The following is a 15303-nucleotide window of genomic DNA, read 5'->3' as shown; positions in this document are numbered from 1 at the left end:
AAAAAAAAAAAAAAATTCGGAAAAAAAAATTCCTAAAAAAAAAAAAAATTCTAAATCCGGAAAAAATTATTCCAGTTTTAATATTCAATTTCCGGAAAATTTTTTTCCGGTTTGGATAGTTTTCGAAATAAACAAGAGGTTTGGTTAGTTTTTTAAATTTATATATTTTTTTGGATATAAATAAAAAAATCGGGCAAAGTTAGATGGCAAAGAAAATTAGATTTAATCAAACCTATTTTAGAAAATATCTCTGTTTTGTCTTTTCTCCTAAAATGGCACCTGCATTGTGGTTTGATAAAATATGTACTGTACTGTCTCAGGTAAAAGTATAAATAATTCCAGGAGTATTATAAATTATGTCTAAAAGCTTGGGAATATATTCAAGCACCTTACCAGCTTTTAATTTTATTAAAGATGGGAGCTTTTGTGGAAAAGATAAAAAAGCAGTTGGTGTAAAAGCGCTTTTTCATCCTTACTTCTTTAGTCTTTACTGATTTATTATAGGTTTAGCCGTTTAGGATAATTTTTACTAGGGGAATCCAATAATATCATTTAGGGGGCTGATATAAGACTCCAACTTCCCACTCTTAAAGGCATGCGAATAATCAAGCAATCAACAAAACCAAGAAAATAATGCCAAGAAAATTTCAACATCCCTTCTATTGCAGAATTTTGTCAAAGTAAATGAAGTTTCACTTCAGTTTCTAGTTATCTTCTTCTTCTTCTTTTCTTTTTCATTTCTATGATTGACAATTCTATAGATATATTGTTTTCAGAATGCAATACAACTGTTAATATATTATAGTATGTATCCTGAACTTCTAGGTCTTTTCCTAGAAATTCCTTGAAGTTCAATAGCACTAGAATCAATTTGCTGCTTTAGGCGACTTCCACGTGAATAGTTGATCTCAGGTTATGAACTCTCAATATACCATTCAAACCTCTTGGATATTTTAATCTTCATGTGTTGTCAACAATAATATCAATACCTTTTCTCTGAATTTCTTTGACTATCATAAAACAGCACAATCGCCTTCACGAAAACGGTACCTCAATTTATCATTTTAATTAGCAAACTCATAAAATTACTGCGTTCCTTCGACATAAAAAAAAATAAAAAAAATTAATGTGTTCGTTTTTTTTTTCTTCCAGCAAAGAATCAATTGATGCTAAAGGCTCTCAAGTTATAATTACCTAACACTAGGCCCGTATGTGCCAATACAACTAGGCCCTAAAAAATAATCTTATCAGGCTCTTATTTCAATACTGGTCCTAAACACATCATTCCACTTTTCAAATTGGCAGATACACAGCGGTTATTTAGAAATCTTACAAAACAATTAAAATTCAGTGGTGCTTTCAGTCCCTAAATTACCAATCATTGGTTCAACACATCACTTAGATTTTCTGGCGCGTTAACAGTGCAATAACAGTACATGTTGCATTTTTCAGGAAACTCCAGTAGGAGAATGTTTGTTTTAAAAATAAAAAATAAAAAGGTATAGTTTTAAAATCAACTCAGATATAATTCTCTTATAATAAGAATACCTATCGCCGGTCTCTCTTTCCCCAAAGCCAACACTTATACAATTGATATCATCATCATGTGATTTCCAAACCAGCCGAAATATCTATTATTTCACAAAAAATTAACATTCACATAAAAAAAGAAAGAATATTACACAAAATTAACATCCACAGGCATGAGATCCCTTTTGAGTTTTGACTTTTTTTCATGAAGAGAGTGTCGCCCCTTTCGCCCCCACCTGTCAGGGACTCCCTTAATCCAACCAAGAAAACTGCTGACCTATTCGGAGCTCATCCGTCTCCCAAAGCCGTATTATTGTGGACCCACTAATCAGTCTTTCTACTAGGCTAATTAACAAAGCTTTTTTATTTAATTAACAGCACATGTGGTTCCAATTGTTAGTGCCTGCTTTGTAATTAAAGAAGTGGACTAATCCAGTATATGTACTGCTCAACTATTGAAGCACTTATTCACTTATTCCTATTGATTTCTAAAAACGATATCGTATACCCTTTAAACTATCCGACTCATAGTAACTTTTTTTAACAACTGCCACAATCCTCTTGGAACAAAATAATTGGGTAACACCTCACACAAATCAAACGAACTCACCGGGCCCCACATGCCTGAAGTGGCACCTATGGCCATAGGGACAGCCAGTGTCAGTGCCGAACATGCGGCAAACTTGGGTCTTGTAGCGGGGGTGACGTAACACAGGCCGCAGCTCCTCCACGCCGTGTGCAAACCGGCACTGGTCCCCGTAGGGGCACCCATCAGCGCCGGTCCCACGCCACTTGTTGCACAGCTCAGTTTTCTCCATTCCCTGGGAGAAGACCTCCATTTCCACCTCCAGTTCTCCTTCCTCACCTTCCTGCTTAATAACAAGTATATAATCCGTGCATTACAAATCAGGTGGATGTCTGGACTGTTACCTATGCTAAATGATATGTGTCAAATATTTTATCCATTCTGAATGTTTCTCTCCATTACAAATAAATGGAGACGTCCCTTGCCACAAAACATTGATGAGGGGGAATAAGTGAAACGTGGCGACATCCGATGAACAATAAATAGTTACTGAACTTGAGGTCTTTTCCATATACAATTGTGTTCAAAACAATCAAACTGAGAAAGGAAATATATATCTGGTATATTTTACAAAAGTACTGGAGAGAGATGAAGCCTAGCCATTCATAGTTTCATACCTCTTGTCCTGGATTTGGTGTGCGCACGCGAAGGCGGCGAGGCTGGTTTGTCTCTCCAGTCAGAAATCCCCTCGATCGGATCGATATGCTCTTTGGATTATTGGCACGTGTCTCTCCACTTCCTTCTCCACTGTCCGATCCAGATGGAGGCGTCAGATCCGACCTCTCAACTCTCACCTCCTTTTCTTTCCCCTTCAGCTTCAATTTCATCGCACCTGGAGCGACCTTCTCCCGCTCGGAGGCGAGATATGTCAGCTGGAGGTTTGCGGCTGTCAGATCTATATTCTCCCGGCGAAGAACCTCCACATCTGAGAGAGTTTTGTGGAGGCAGTGGAAGGTCTCGTTGTAGAGGTTCACCTTCTGTTGTATCTCCAGTAGCATCCTGTGCCTTTTGAACTCGAAGCTGTGATTCCCTGTCAGTAACTGAAGAACTGAACCAGGGATAGAATCGATGATCCTCTCCATCTTTGTGCTGTCCATTTGGGATGAACCCCTGTAGTTCAAGGCGAAAATAGTTACAAATAAAGAGGCACGCATGTAGAGAGTACTTATGTGTAAGCGAGTTTAGTAAAGTAAGTGAGATCCAATCAGATTCTAAATAATTTACTTGACAGTTTACTCCATCTGATCTTAATTTCTTGATACGAAGTAGAAATTAGGATTGAAATGAGAAGCATTACGGGAATCAAAGTGAAGTGGAGCATCAGAAAGTTTTAAGCTATAATCAAGCTTAAAGTGCAGTGATATAATCTAAATTGAAGAAATCAAAAGAAACAAAAGCGATCTGGTTAAATCTAGGTAGAGAGTTGAAGAGAGACTGAATTTCCTAATCAATACAAACAGAGAAATCAAATAACAATTCAGTGGGATGTACGACTTACTTGAAATCTCCAAATAAATTCAAGAAGCATGATTGAAATCGTAATCTACGGAGGGAGAGAGATAGAGAGATGTCGAACCTTGTCAGCGCGACTCTGTGATCTTTTCGCACTGAAAGGCGCTAGGGGAGAGGAGAAACAGAGGAAGAATGGCGAGTCATATTTATACGCTTCGGTTCGGTGGCAGATCCGTAATAATCTCCGAAAAGTTTGGACTAGCATGGCCTACCAGGTCTACTCGGGTTAGATACCCTAAAGTAACTCAAAATTTATTGTCAAATTTTGACCGTACGATAATAATCCGGGTAAATCCGGCCCAAGGTAACATGCACGGGATCCCTTAATCTTTGTGCCAGATTAATCGGACAGTCTACATGAAAACTCAAAATTTGAGTTACTTTCGGGAAATCGAGCCCCACTCATCTGGTCAATTATTTACAAAGCTGGTCAACAGTACAGAGTACTACTCATTTGCGTAAAACCGGCTTACCAGCTCATACTTTCAACAGTAAACGGTGGGGTCCACTTGTCAAGTGCGGATCTGTCGCTGCTCCGAACTCCCAAGTCAATGGAATTCGTATCCTCTCAGATATCTCATATTTTGCTTGACTTTTTAGAGAATCTTAAGCGTTCAAATACATTCTGCACGAATCTTAAACCTCAAATAATACTGGTCCCCGCGCTATCCCCAAATAGGCACCGGACACGTCGGTCACGCAAAATATGAGATATCTCAGAGAATACGCACTCAAGTCAATGGCAGAGCAGAACGTCCGAAGATGCTATTAAGTTTTTTTTTTTTTTTTTTTTGCGAAAGCTATTAAGTCTAATATTTACTGGATATGCCATTTGTCCGATTTTTTAAGCTTATTCCTAATAAATACGTTAATTTAGATCCTAAGAATGATTAACAATGAAACTTTTTAAAAACTAAAAAAAATAAAATCATTTGTTTAGTTTAAATAGCCAATTTTTAATTATTGAGTTTCATAAAAGTGCCGTTGATAGAGTATATTAAATACATGCTATTGCGAATTTCAAAATAGTTCAAATAATGGTTAAATATGGATCATGTTTATTTAATTTAATTTAAATTGGAAATATTTATACTGATTGTGAAAGCGGTAAAGTTGGGAATTATCAGCCAATCTTAAACTAACTGTTATGTAATAATTGATTGGAAATATTTATACTGATTGAAAAATTATTGCCATTTGTTCTGTAATAATTGATTTATTCAAGGTAGATATAATTAGCATGTATTTTGCCTTCTTTCTATTAGTAACTGCGACTAAAGAAATAATGTTGGTAAGATCTTTTTTCTTATGCAAAACGTACATTATATATTTGTATAACCAATAACAACAAATAATTATTTTTTTAAGTTTTTAAATCGCGATTCTATCATTTTCTTTAAATAATAAATAATTCACATATATAGAGAAATGTTCTGGTACCCCGAGCCATCATACTCGAGCGCGTCCCCCCAAGTAGTTTAATAGAAAAACTTTCAATGTTGTCTAACTTCCATTTCCAGCGCTAATATTCAAACATTTAAGGCTATGTTTATAACATTTTACAATGCTACTCGCAAACATGTAAACCTCTGTCTGAAAGCATTAAAATTCTAAATCTGAATAGTTTTAACTCCTAACTATTTTTGTCTTCAAGCCAAAAACGAAAAGATTCTTTTCATCCACTTTTTTTTATTTTTTCTCTGATCATTATAATTTATTTTTCCGATGATCCATGATGAATTGTACGTATCTAAAAATACGAATATTTTATATTCAATTTTATCTTTCAAATAAGATCCATGAAGAAATACTTTTGAGTAATTTTAAAGTAAAACTAATGAGACTTTAAATTTTCAAGTTTTAAAATCTCAGTCTACAACCATTAAAATTTTCAAGGCTTTGTACACAAGGTTTATATGCTTTGTAAATGCAGTGTTATTGTTGAGGTTTATATGCTTTGAAATGTTATTGTTGAAGTTTTAATTCTTTGTACATGAGGTTTATATGCTTTATAAATGCAGTATTATTGTTGAGGTTTATATGCTTTGAAATGTTATTGTTGAGGTTTTAATTCTTTGTATATGAAGTTTATATACTTTGAAATGTTATTGTTGAGGTTTTAATTTTTTGTACATGAGGTTTATATGTTTTATTCTAAAGATTTAAAGTGTTATTAATGAGATTTATATGCTTGTACATGAGGTTTATATGCTTGTAAATAGAGGTTTAAATTATTTTGAAGCAAAAAAAAAAAATGAAAGTCACAAAGATTTAAAATGGTAAAAAAAATTACGACACAAATATAACTCGAAAGTTATTCTTCATGGATCTCATTTGAAAGAGAAAATCAGATAAAAAACGTTTATATTTTTAGATTTGCAGAATTCATCACGGATCGTCGAGAAAATGAATGAGAATGATCAGAAAAAAAAGTGGGTGAAAGGAATCTTTTTATTTTTGGCTTGAAAACAAAAGTAGTTAGGAGTTAAAACTATACAGCTTTAGAATTTTAATGCTTGCAGACAGAGATTTAAATGCTTGCGAGTAGCATTGTAAAATGTTATAAACAAAGCTTTAAATGTTTGAATATTAGCGCTGGAAATGAAAGTTAGATAATATTGAAAGTTTTTTTTTCTGTTAAACTACTTGGGGACACGCTCGGGAATTTTGTCTGGGGTACAATTATCAGGCTCCCTTTAATTATTACTTGGACATAATTCTGAAATTCTTTGGAACAGACATACTTTACATTTTCATTTTAAATCAGTGCCAGCAGCTGAGAATAATAAATTGTAAAAATTATTATTCACACGGGCAACCACAAAATGAATCAACACAGAATTATTATCAATGACAGCATCAGTTGTAACAGGCAATTAATCAACTTGCCAATTAAACAGTAATACAGCAAAAAGGGCAAAAAAATAAAAAAAAGGAGGGGGTCAAGAGAAATATGAACCAATAATTGATCTTTCAATAATGGAACCGATGTTAAAATGCTTGTTGGTTCACTTACTCGGCTTCCACTTAATATCTGAGGCCGTCAATGATTCCTCAATCACATCTGAGATAGTGAACTTAAGTCTAATTGTTATATGTTGAAAAATATAACTTAGCCTATTGACATCTCCCATTGCTGTGTGCGCAGCTTCCTCTACAACAATGCCGAAGAATTCACACAAATCTGTTACCTTGTGCTTTTTCAGTACCAATCCTGTTAAAAGAGGAAATTTGTCAAAGATCGATGAACCACAGGAATTTGTATTGTCCCACTATTGTACCAACCAGGTACTGAATCAAAATACAAGAAACTACTAATTAATTTCCCTTCTGGTGACCTGTATGCTTAAGACTTAACTAAAAAATGAAAGAAATGAAAAAAAAAGAAAAGAACATAAAGAGGTACCATTAGAATCAACTAATCTACGCGAAAGTGTAAGGGTGTCAAAGAAGCGCCAACGGTCAGGGACATCAAATCCACAGCGGTTCATTTCTCTTATCAAGAACGAGAAGTCAAAAGTCTTGCCATTGTGGGCCAACCATATCACCGGCTTGTCAGGTTCTTGCCGTTCCACCCATTCGAACAGTCTCGGTATCACATCCTCCATCCTAAAGTTTGTTTATCAAGTCATAGAAACACAACCTCAGCATACAGGATTTTAGTCTAAGGCAGTTGAATATAAATAGCACTTCATGCATTCAAATGGATAGTAATACTTGTTTTAAAACAATTCTTTGTTATTTCACATTTTGCAAGGGTATGAAACTGAGTTTGAAATCCAGTGCATGCTATTATTGGTGATTTGAGGGCTTTGACACTTATCTCATGCTCAGGAAACACACACATAACTGCTAGTTATTTTCTTTTTAAATTATCTTTAGTTGAATACCTTGGGGCTCCAGCCTGCTTAATCATTGAGTTTGTTATACCATGAATATCTGAATTCCTGATTATTTTTTGGGGATCAATCAGGGTCTGAAATGTGCTATATCTCCCTCCAATTAAATTCCTCGCCGCAAATTCAACAATCCTCTCTGCTGGTGTATTAAATCCAGTTGTCTCTATGTCGAATGCCAGAATTGTTACCGGCCGGTCAATCTTGGCCTTCAAGTTTCTCTCTTTGGACGGGGCTTGATAGCACTTAATAGGCTCAATATGGGGCTTTAATATTTCGGTCTGGTTGATGTGAAGTTTGATACTCTCTGGTGTGCTATTCTGCGACCTTTTCCGTGTCACCTCCGCACGGGTTGTTAATGGCCGGATTTTGAATTGGTTGGAAAGGCATTTTCCAGAGTAGAATCTCAGGAGTCTTATGTTAGCATGGCTTATGCGGCAGTTCCTGAAAGGATGTAAACTTCCGGAAAGGATGAAGGACATTTTTTATGTGGTGGGTCAGGAGAATCCCACATGAACCGTCTACTTTGAATATAGTATCTTTTTTCTTTCCTTCAAAATGCACTTAAGGATCCTGAAATGTATGATAGAAATGACTGTGTTATAACACCTTAACTGATATTATATGACATGATGAGAAAGGGGAGGTAGCACAATTGGCCAGGAAAATGTCCTAGAGTTGTTATACCCAAAGGTCGAGAGTTCGATTCCCCCTCACAAACCTTGGCAGCTACTACCAAGTTTTCAAAAAAAAGATATTATATGATATGATACTTGGACAATGCATAACTATATTGCTGTTACCAGTTTGGAACAGCCACAGGTAACAGGTTCAGTTGTCTTAAATTTGTAACAGTGCCAACATAGGAGTCCTCTTTCAATTGCTCTTTAACAGTTTCAGCTAGGAGTATTCGTCGGTTCGGTTCGGTTAAAACTGAAATAAAATAAACAAACCAAAGTTTTATTCGGTTTTCAAATATAGAACCGAACTGACCGAATTAATCTTATCAACCGTTTAAAACCGAACCAAAGTATATTTCGATTTGTTACTCAACACCATTGAATCATTGATCATATAAATAACTTGTAAAGAGAAAAAAAGTATTTTTTTTTTACTAAGATCACAAATTCTCTGGTAAAAAAGTATAATAATTAACCAATGACATATAACATATTATATTATTTGCATTTCATTACTTAGAGCATAATTTGACAATCTGATGAAAAAGAGTTAGCAAAAAGTCAGTTACAGTGAACCATTACTGGGAGTTAGATTGGAATAAAATTGGTGAGGCATATTTTTACACAATTCAAATTGATAAATTATTAGGTATAATTTGACCTCATAATTACATAGAACTATAAAAGCACCAAATTTTATAGAACTTGGGGAGTAATGAAACCTATTCAGTTAAAATATAGAAGACTCATCACGATTGATACTGACAAAAGTTTACAGCATTAAACCTATTCAGCACCAAACTATAGAAGAACCAAACCCAAATTTAGCACCAAACTTTACACTTTACAACACTAAATCACATAAATCAGAATTAAGTCATAAGTGACCTATAGGAAATTAATTCGTATAATTACAATAAGCAATAAAAATATTTACAATAATTTGAAAACAGAAATGACAGAATTATGGTAAGAACTCCTAGCATGATTTTTGTAATTACAGAACTTGTCAACTGTTCGTTCCACCAGTAGCAATAGAATTGTTGCGGGGGGGGGGCGGGGGGGGGGGGGGTGTGTGTGTGTGTGTGTGTGTGCTTTTGACCAGGTTGGGTTCAATGCTTTCCCTTACCTTGCTTTTCCATTATGCTTGCTCATAGGTTAACTTGAGCAAACCATCACAAACAAACAAACACTAACTAGAAAGATCAGAGAGTTCAAATATTTACATGGCAAGTAGAGGAAGAAAGCAAGTCATTGAGACATTTAGTCAAACACCTTTTGTGCGTAAAAACAGAAAATGACCTTCACAAATATTGGAGTAAGATTAACGCACCAGAGGTGGAAAAGAGAAGAGAATAAAGGACAGACGAACCAGAGAAAAGAGGGAAATTGCAGTTGTGGTGAGAGACTGGCTACTTCAAAGGAAGCGGGGGACAGATGAAAGCGGCACTGGGTGGAGACAACCTGAATTGACAGAGATGAGAGGAGAGAAATGAAGAACTATCCAGAGAGGAGAGAGATCGCGATTTCGGTGTACGAGGTGGATGCGGAGGCGAGAGGTGGAAGAGGAGGCAGAAGACTGGTCATACGTAACGAGAGCCAGTCTCTTTTGCTAACCCACCGGTGGCACCAAGTACAATAATGCTCAACGAGAAAACACTGTGGCCCATACAATAATAAATTTATGATCACAAAATACCCGTAATTCTACATAAAAATGCACTGGTGCTCTAAAAATAATTAAGAAAAGCTACGATTCTCAATAGGATATCCCCAATTCCACGTAACCACCACAAAGATTTGTACTCTACCAACAAACGCCAAAATGCATCAAACCAGCGAAAATGCTCACCTGATGTTCGTCAAAATGCGTCACAGAAAAAAAAGCCCCGAAAGCAATTAACACAAATGCGATGCGACAATCCAATTCGAAGAAAGAGGTTAAGTGAAGAGAGAGACGGTACCTGGGGTGGAAGAGGTAGAAACGGAACAACCAATGACTTCAAAAAATAACGAGGATGGAGACAATGCCAAGTAAGGTATATGCGCTCGAAAGAGATTGGTTGTGCATGTGATCCGTTCTCTTTTGATTTTCTTAATTTTAGGTGCAATTTGGACTAAACAAAGGGGGTATTCTAGAATTTATACCAGAGAAGGGAGAGAAACGGCTGAGATTTCTAACTAGTGATCAGGTAAGGTAGCTGAGGCGATCTGAACCCGATAAAAGGGAAGGGAGAGGATTCTTGCGCTAATGGAGATAGGAGTAACGGGTCCGAGTCGGGCGCCGTAACCGCTAGACCCGCTCCGCTTACGAGGGAGAGAGGGGCAGAGGGAGCATATGCTGATATGCTTTGCTTGAGGACTTGTAGTTGCTTTGGCGTAGGGCTTTGCCCCACTGAATGAGTGCTTATCCTCTGAGATATCTCAACTTTTGCGTGACCGACGTGTCCGGTGCCTATTCGGGGGTAATGTAGGGGGTCAGAATTATGTATGCTTTGAGATTCGTGTAGAACGTATTTAAACGGTTGGCATTTTCCATAAAGTCACGCAAAGTTTGAGATATCTCAGAGGATACGAATTCCCATTGAATAGCATTGATCCTGGATTCTCTGTAACGTTGTACCAGAGGCCCGGTATGCAACATGGGGTGTTATCAAATCAAATCAGTATAGTGACAAATTATTTATTCCTGTTCGGTTTGGTGAGGTCAAAAATTTGTGATTTAGGAATAATTCGGATATAATTCGAGAATGATTATGAATTATCCGGACCAGAGATCTCAGTCCTGTAAGAGAGCAAAAAAAATGTTCTGAGAAAAAATTGGGGAAAAATTGTTAATAATTCGTAAAATTCGGAAAAAAATTGTAAAATTCGCGAATTATTCAGATCAAAGTTCTGTCAACCGAATAATTTAACATTTGGTTCAACATCACTAAAAATACAAATTATTCGGATTTAATTTGCAAATCTTGTGACTATGAATCAAACTGGTACTATCAAACGAATCACCTTTGCTTGATATTTTTGTTGATAAACGATCTTGATTGATTCCTTTGACCGGATTTATTTCCGATCTCAAATCCAGCTGTCTCATTTTTCTAAGAGACTCAGATCCATTGCCAACCTAACAATTTTAATGTTCATATTAATTATTAGTTGAAAACACTATTAGCCTAATAGGGGATTAAAATATAAATATATTACGGTCCAATTTATTTAGTTATTATTACAGTTTTATAGCTAAGGAATATAAATTAATAAAATTTTCACCTTAAATTATTCAAGTTATACACTTCATTTTATTGGTTTGTTAATAAGTATTATTTCGCTGGATAAATACTTGTTGCTTTATTCTGCTCACAACTTGGTTGACCTTGTATATATTATTTTTTGAGTAAAGGTTGAAGGTCAAGTCACCCAATTATTTAATATCCTTGTTATTATAATAAATGATTTCTTCTATCTGAATTTCGAACTCATGACTTCTCATATAGAGATCATGTGTCTTTGTCACTAGACCAAAGACTAATTCTCATACTTTGTATATATTATTATTGTTTCTTATCATACACTATAATTTAATTATTATTATATTTGTCGCATTTTTTTAATTGTCAAATTATATTATTTATACTAACATTTGAAACTAGTAATATTTTTGTTTTTCCATTTAACAGGCACGGTTTTCTTGTTTTTTAACCTACATTTCGAATGACCATGCTGTTTACATTTGTGTGAGCTATAGTTAAGCGGCAAAGTATATGTGATAGCTAATTCATATTATTTATCTCAATATAAAACCAAACAATAGTTCCATAGGTAAAATAAAGGAAATTATGCTTAAAATATATTGATTTTAGTTTAGATACAGAGAGGAAAAGATAGTTGGCTCTTTTGACATTATTATTATTCCTTCTAACATCGATCATCTGTTCTAGTTATAAGACATTGGAGGCAATCAATGACAAGTAAGATTAATTTATATGATAAAATAAGATTGAATTCTATGTATTTTTTCAAAAAAAAAATGATTACATTTTTCGAGGGGAAATTTATAGTGTATCATATAAAATTATCACGTGGCTTGCAGATTTATATAACAAACTATGATTATCATGTTAGTCTATCAATTGGAGTTTCAATTAGCTTAATTCTATTTTGATCTATCTACTTGTTTCGAAGTAAAACAAACTATGAACTGCTAATTAACGAGTTTAACCATGATCTTGCTAAATCATTAACAAAATACTAAACATTTGTGATTTTACATTCTTTTTAGGTAAATAAAAATCAGCTGGGATCTATTGTCATATCTCATGAGATCTTGATTGATTCACCGTCCATTATTGGTTGCTTACTTCCCAAGTAACAAAATAGTTATTTCTCACATAAGATGAGATAATAATTCATACCTAAAGATATTGTCAAATATCTTGTTAGAGGGAAGTCGATTTTCCTTTTAGATATCTTGGAACCGTCGTTCTTTTGGAAGCAAAAGGCTTTTCTATTTTCGGCTAAGGAGAAAGAGGAAAAATGTGGTAGCTCAAAGAGAGAATTTTGGCTAGGGTATATGGCAAAAAATTAGTGTATATTTTCCTTAATTACACCCCTGTAAATAGGCAAGGACTAGGGCAACCATTTGTGTAATGTTTAAATAAATTACACACATGTCACTAGCCTTGTTTTGCCATTTTATGCTTTCTTTAATCTCATCTTGTGATTGGTTTAATAAATTAATTTATGAACAAATAATATTATTCATATTATTCTATTATACAATATTTATATTATTCTTATTATGCATTCAAACATTATACTAAATAATATTTGCATAACTTTATAAATTTATTTATGGCCTAAGCATGTCATATTATGACATTTTATTTTAGCATTTCATCTCATGTATTTTATCTTATACACCGCTATGAAATGTAAAATACTTGTTGTTTCTCTTTAGTTGGTGTGACCATATAGATGATTTATGTCATCTTGACAATAATATAAACTTTATATTATTGACCTTAAGAGGTTCTATCATTACATTATAGTTATCCAAATGACATAATAATTATTTACTTAATCCACTAATTTCGTGTCTATCCTTGTCACATGATATTATGAATAATGTGCAAAATAGGATCGTGTCTTTTTGCATTATATTTGTTTTCTTAGTCTCTCAAGTGAATTATAATTATAACTACACCAGTTATATTGCATGCGATATAATTTCACTTTACCAAGGGGCCCAATAATATCATAACTCAAATTAAGGGACAATGATAATATTAACATGAGGAGGGTTCAAATGCCTCCATGTTTTTGTGCCTCCATCTCTCTCCATTATTTTCAAAGTTCAAACAGTCGATCCGAACCGTTCAATCTAACCTCCATACTAAAATATGTTTGGAGACCAAATTTTATATTTTTAGGAATTTTTTTACTATTTTTTTAGATAGGTACAAAAATACTGTTTTTAGATGGTTCAGATTTACTGATTTTGTACCTATCTAAAAAAATAGTAAAAAAATTCTTAAAAATATAAAATTTGGTCTCCAAACATATTTTAGTATGGAGGTTAGGTTGAGCGGTTCGGATCGACTGTTTGAACTTTGAAAATGATAGAGAGAGATGGAGGCATGATGGAGGCACAAAAACATGGAGGCATTTGAACCCTCCTCTATTAACATATAGATTTCTCCTACACAAGTTGTACACAACGAACTACTATTTTATTTCTATCATAAGATAATATTTAAATAGCAATCACATTATATACTTCTCATGTGAAAAACCTACACATCTCATATCTAAGATTCTAAAGACGTGGCCATTCATCTATTGGCAAACCAATAATAATCAAACAATTTCTGCTAAACAATTAAAATCAAACACAATCAAGCAAATACAAATTTCAACACAAAAATTCCAATATCCAAAATGCAAAACAAAACATTCGATTACATCTTAACCCTAGAAACTAAGAAATCTACTCAAACATGGTTCTGAAACAAATAACACAGATAAAGTAAAGAGAAATCATGATAAAACCCAAAAGATGAAGAAGATCCACAACAAAACTCGCGTCTTTTGCTTCTCAACTTCGCCTCCAAGCAATAGCCGCCAATCCAAAATCCTAGGAATGCTTCTCTGCTCCAGAATTCGCTCTCCGGTGCAAGAAATCCCGCCTATATGCTTTTTTGGCCGACCTTCCTTCATTAGACCTTGTTTCCAGATTTTGGATATGTTTTTGGATTTGCTTGATACGGCCCGTACAAGATCTTGTCCGGGCCGAACAAGTTCTGTGTTTCTGTGGCTAAGTCGGGGTTGATACGGCCCGTACAAAATCATGTCCAAGTCGGACAAAAAGAATATGAATTTCATATTCTTCCTCGATTTCGCCTGATTCCTGCGAAATAAGAACAATATTACAACAGTACCACATTCTATAGATATTTTAATGAAATACGACCGATTTAATGGTTTAAACACAAGTTTTGGTACAAAATATAGGTCAGAATATAGATAAGTTTGCAAGATATCACCTCTGATCACATCACTTAGATTATACCGTATTGGATCTATTGATCCTATTGGCACGACACGGGGTGATCTAAATATCCGCATTATTATTATATTCATACACACAGTACTTTGGTACTGCATTATGATTTGATTATAAATATAATCTGCATTTGTATTTTATTTTGGAACTATTTCGCATGTTGGCATAATAGGTTAACTGCATCATGGCATTGATTTAAAAGTATTTTTCTTTTATTAAATATTGAGATAGGTTTACACATGTGCATATTAATTATCTTCATAACTGTCCATAAATTACAACAATAAGTATTTTGACCGTAGAGGATCCCTGAGAGGATAATTCTGGGTTACATACTGGGCGATTAGTCGCTCACCCACAAGTTGTTTCGTGGGTTTTAGGTATAGACTGGTGTTCCGCAGCAGGAGTTGCCAGAAGTTGTCTTCGATGGCCACGCCGATTGATTATCTTAGTTTAGGCTTTTGATTAGGTTTACGAGTTCCGTATTCTTGTTTTATATACGGACTTGATAGATCATGTATCCCCTTCTCTAGATTA

The 15303-nt window shown here is 34.6% G+C and overlaps 2 protein-coding genes across 3 annotated transcripts; both read right to left on the bottom strand.

The window, feature by feature from the left end:
* Nucleotides 1–1665: 1665 nt before the first annotated feature.
* LOC144555854 (zinc finger CCCH domain-containing protein 15-like) lies at nucleotides 1666–3724 on the bottom strand. The gene is made up of 3 exons (XM_078304286.1): nucleotides 3615–3724; nucleotides 2734–3226; nucleotides 1666–2399 (listed from the first exon to the last, which is right to left on the bottom strand). Exons 2-3 carry the CDS (start codon nucleotides 3211–3213, stop codon nucleotides 2127–2129), a joined length of 753 nt encoding a protein of 250 aa, XP_078160412.1. The 5' UTR covers nucleotides 3214–3226; nucleotides 3615–3724; the 3' UTR covers nucleotides 1666–2126.
* Nucleotides 3725–6450: 2726 nt separating this feature from the next.
* On the bottom strand, nucleotides 6451–10594 carry LOC144555484 (exonuclease DPD1, chloroplastic/mitochondrial-like). Of its 2 annotated transcripts, none has more exons than XM_078303828.1 (4): nucleotides 10169–10594; nucleotides 7519–8097; nucleotides 7035–7237; nucleotides 6451–6842 (listed from the first exon to the last, which is right to left on the bottom strand). In XM_078303828.1, the coding sequence occupies exons 2-4, from the start codon at nucleotides 8004–8006 to the stop codon at nucleotides 6637–6639; spliced, it is 897 nt and encodes a 298-aa protein (XP_078159954.1). In that variant the 5' UTR covers nucleotides 8007–8097; nucleotides 10169–10594; the 3' UTR covers nucleotides 6451–6636. The 2 variants fall into 2 exon arrangements, with proteins under 2 accessions (XP_078159954.1, XP_078159953.1); XM_078303827.1 differs by having other exon boundaries at nucleotides 10057–10546.
* Nucleotides 10595–15303: the final 4709 nt, after the last annotated feature.

The sequence above is a fragment of the Carex rostrata genome, chromosome 6 (assembly GCF_964058835.1).
Source record: "Carex rostrata chromosome 6, lpCarRost1.2, whole genome shotgun sequence".
NCBI classification, from domain to species: domain Eukaryota; kingdom Viridiplantae; phylum Streptophyta; class Magnoliopsida; order Poales; family Cyperaceae; genus Carex; species Carex rostrata.
This window is presented reverse-complemented; position numbering and strand designations above follow the sequence as displayed.

Coding starts and splice junctions, on each gene's coding strand:
- LOC144555484 (XM_078303828.1), bottom strand. CDS start 8,006: ATGTCCTTCATCCTTTCCGGAAGTTTACATCCTTTCAGGAACTGCCGC. Junction 7,238..7,518: donor AAGCAGGCTGGAGCCCCAAG/GTATTCAACTAA, acceptor AACAAACTTTAG/GATGGAGGATGTGATACCGA. Junction 6,843..7,034: donor TAGATTAGTTGATTCTAATG/GTACCTCTTTAT, acceptor CTCTTTTAACAG/GATTGGTACTGAAAAAGCAC.
- LOC144555854 (XM_078304286.1), bottom strand. CDS start 3,213: ATGGACAGCACAAAGATGGAGAGGATCATCGATTCTATCCCTGGTTCA. Junction 2,400..2,733: donor CACCAAATCCAGGACAAGAG/GTATGAAACTAT, acceptor GTTATTAAGCAG/GAAGGTGAGGAAGGAGAACT.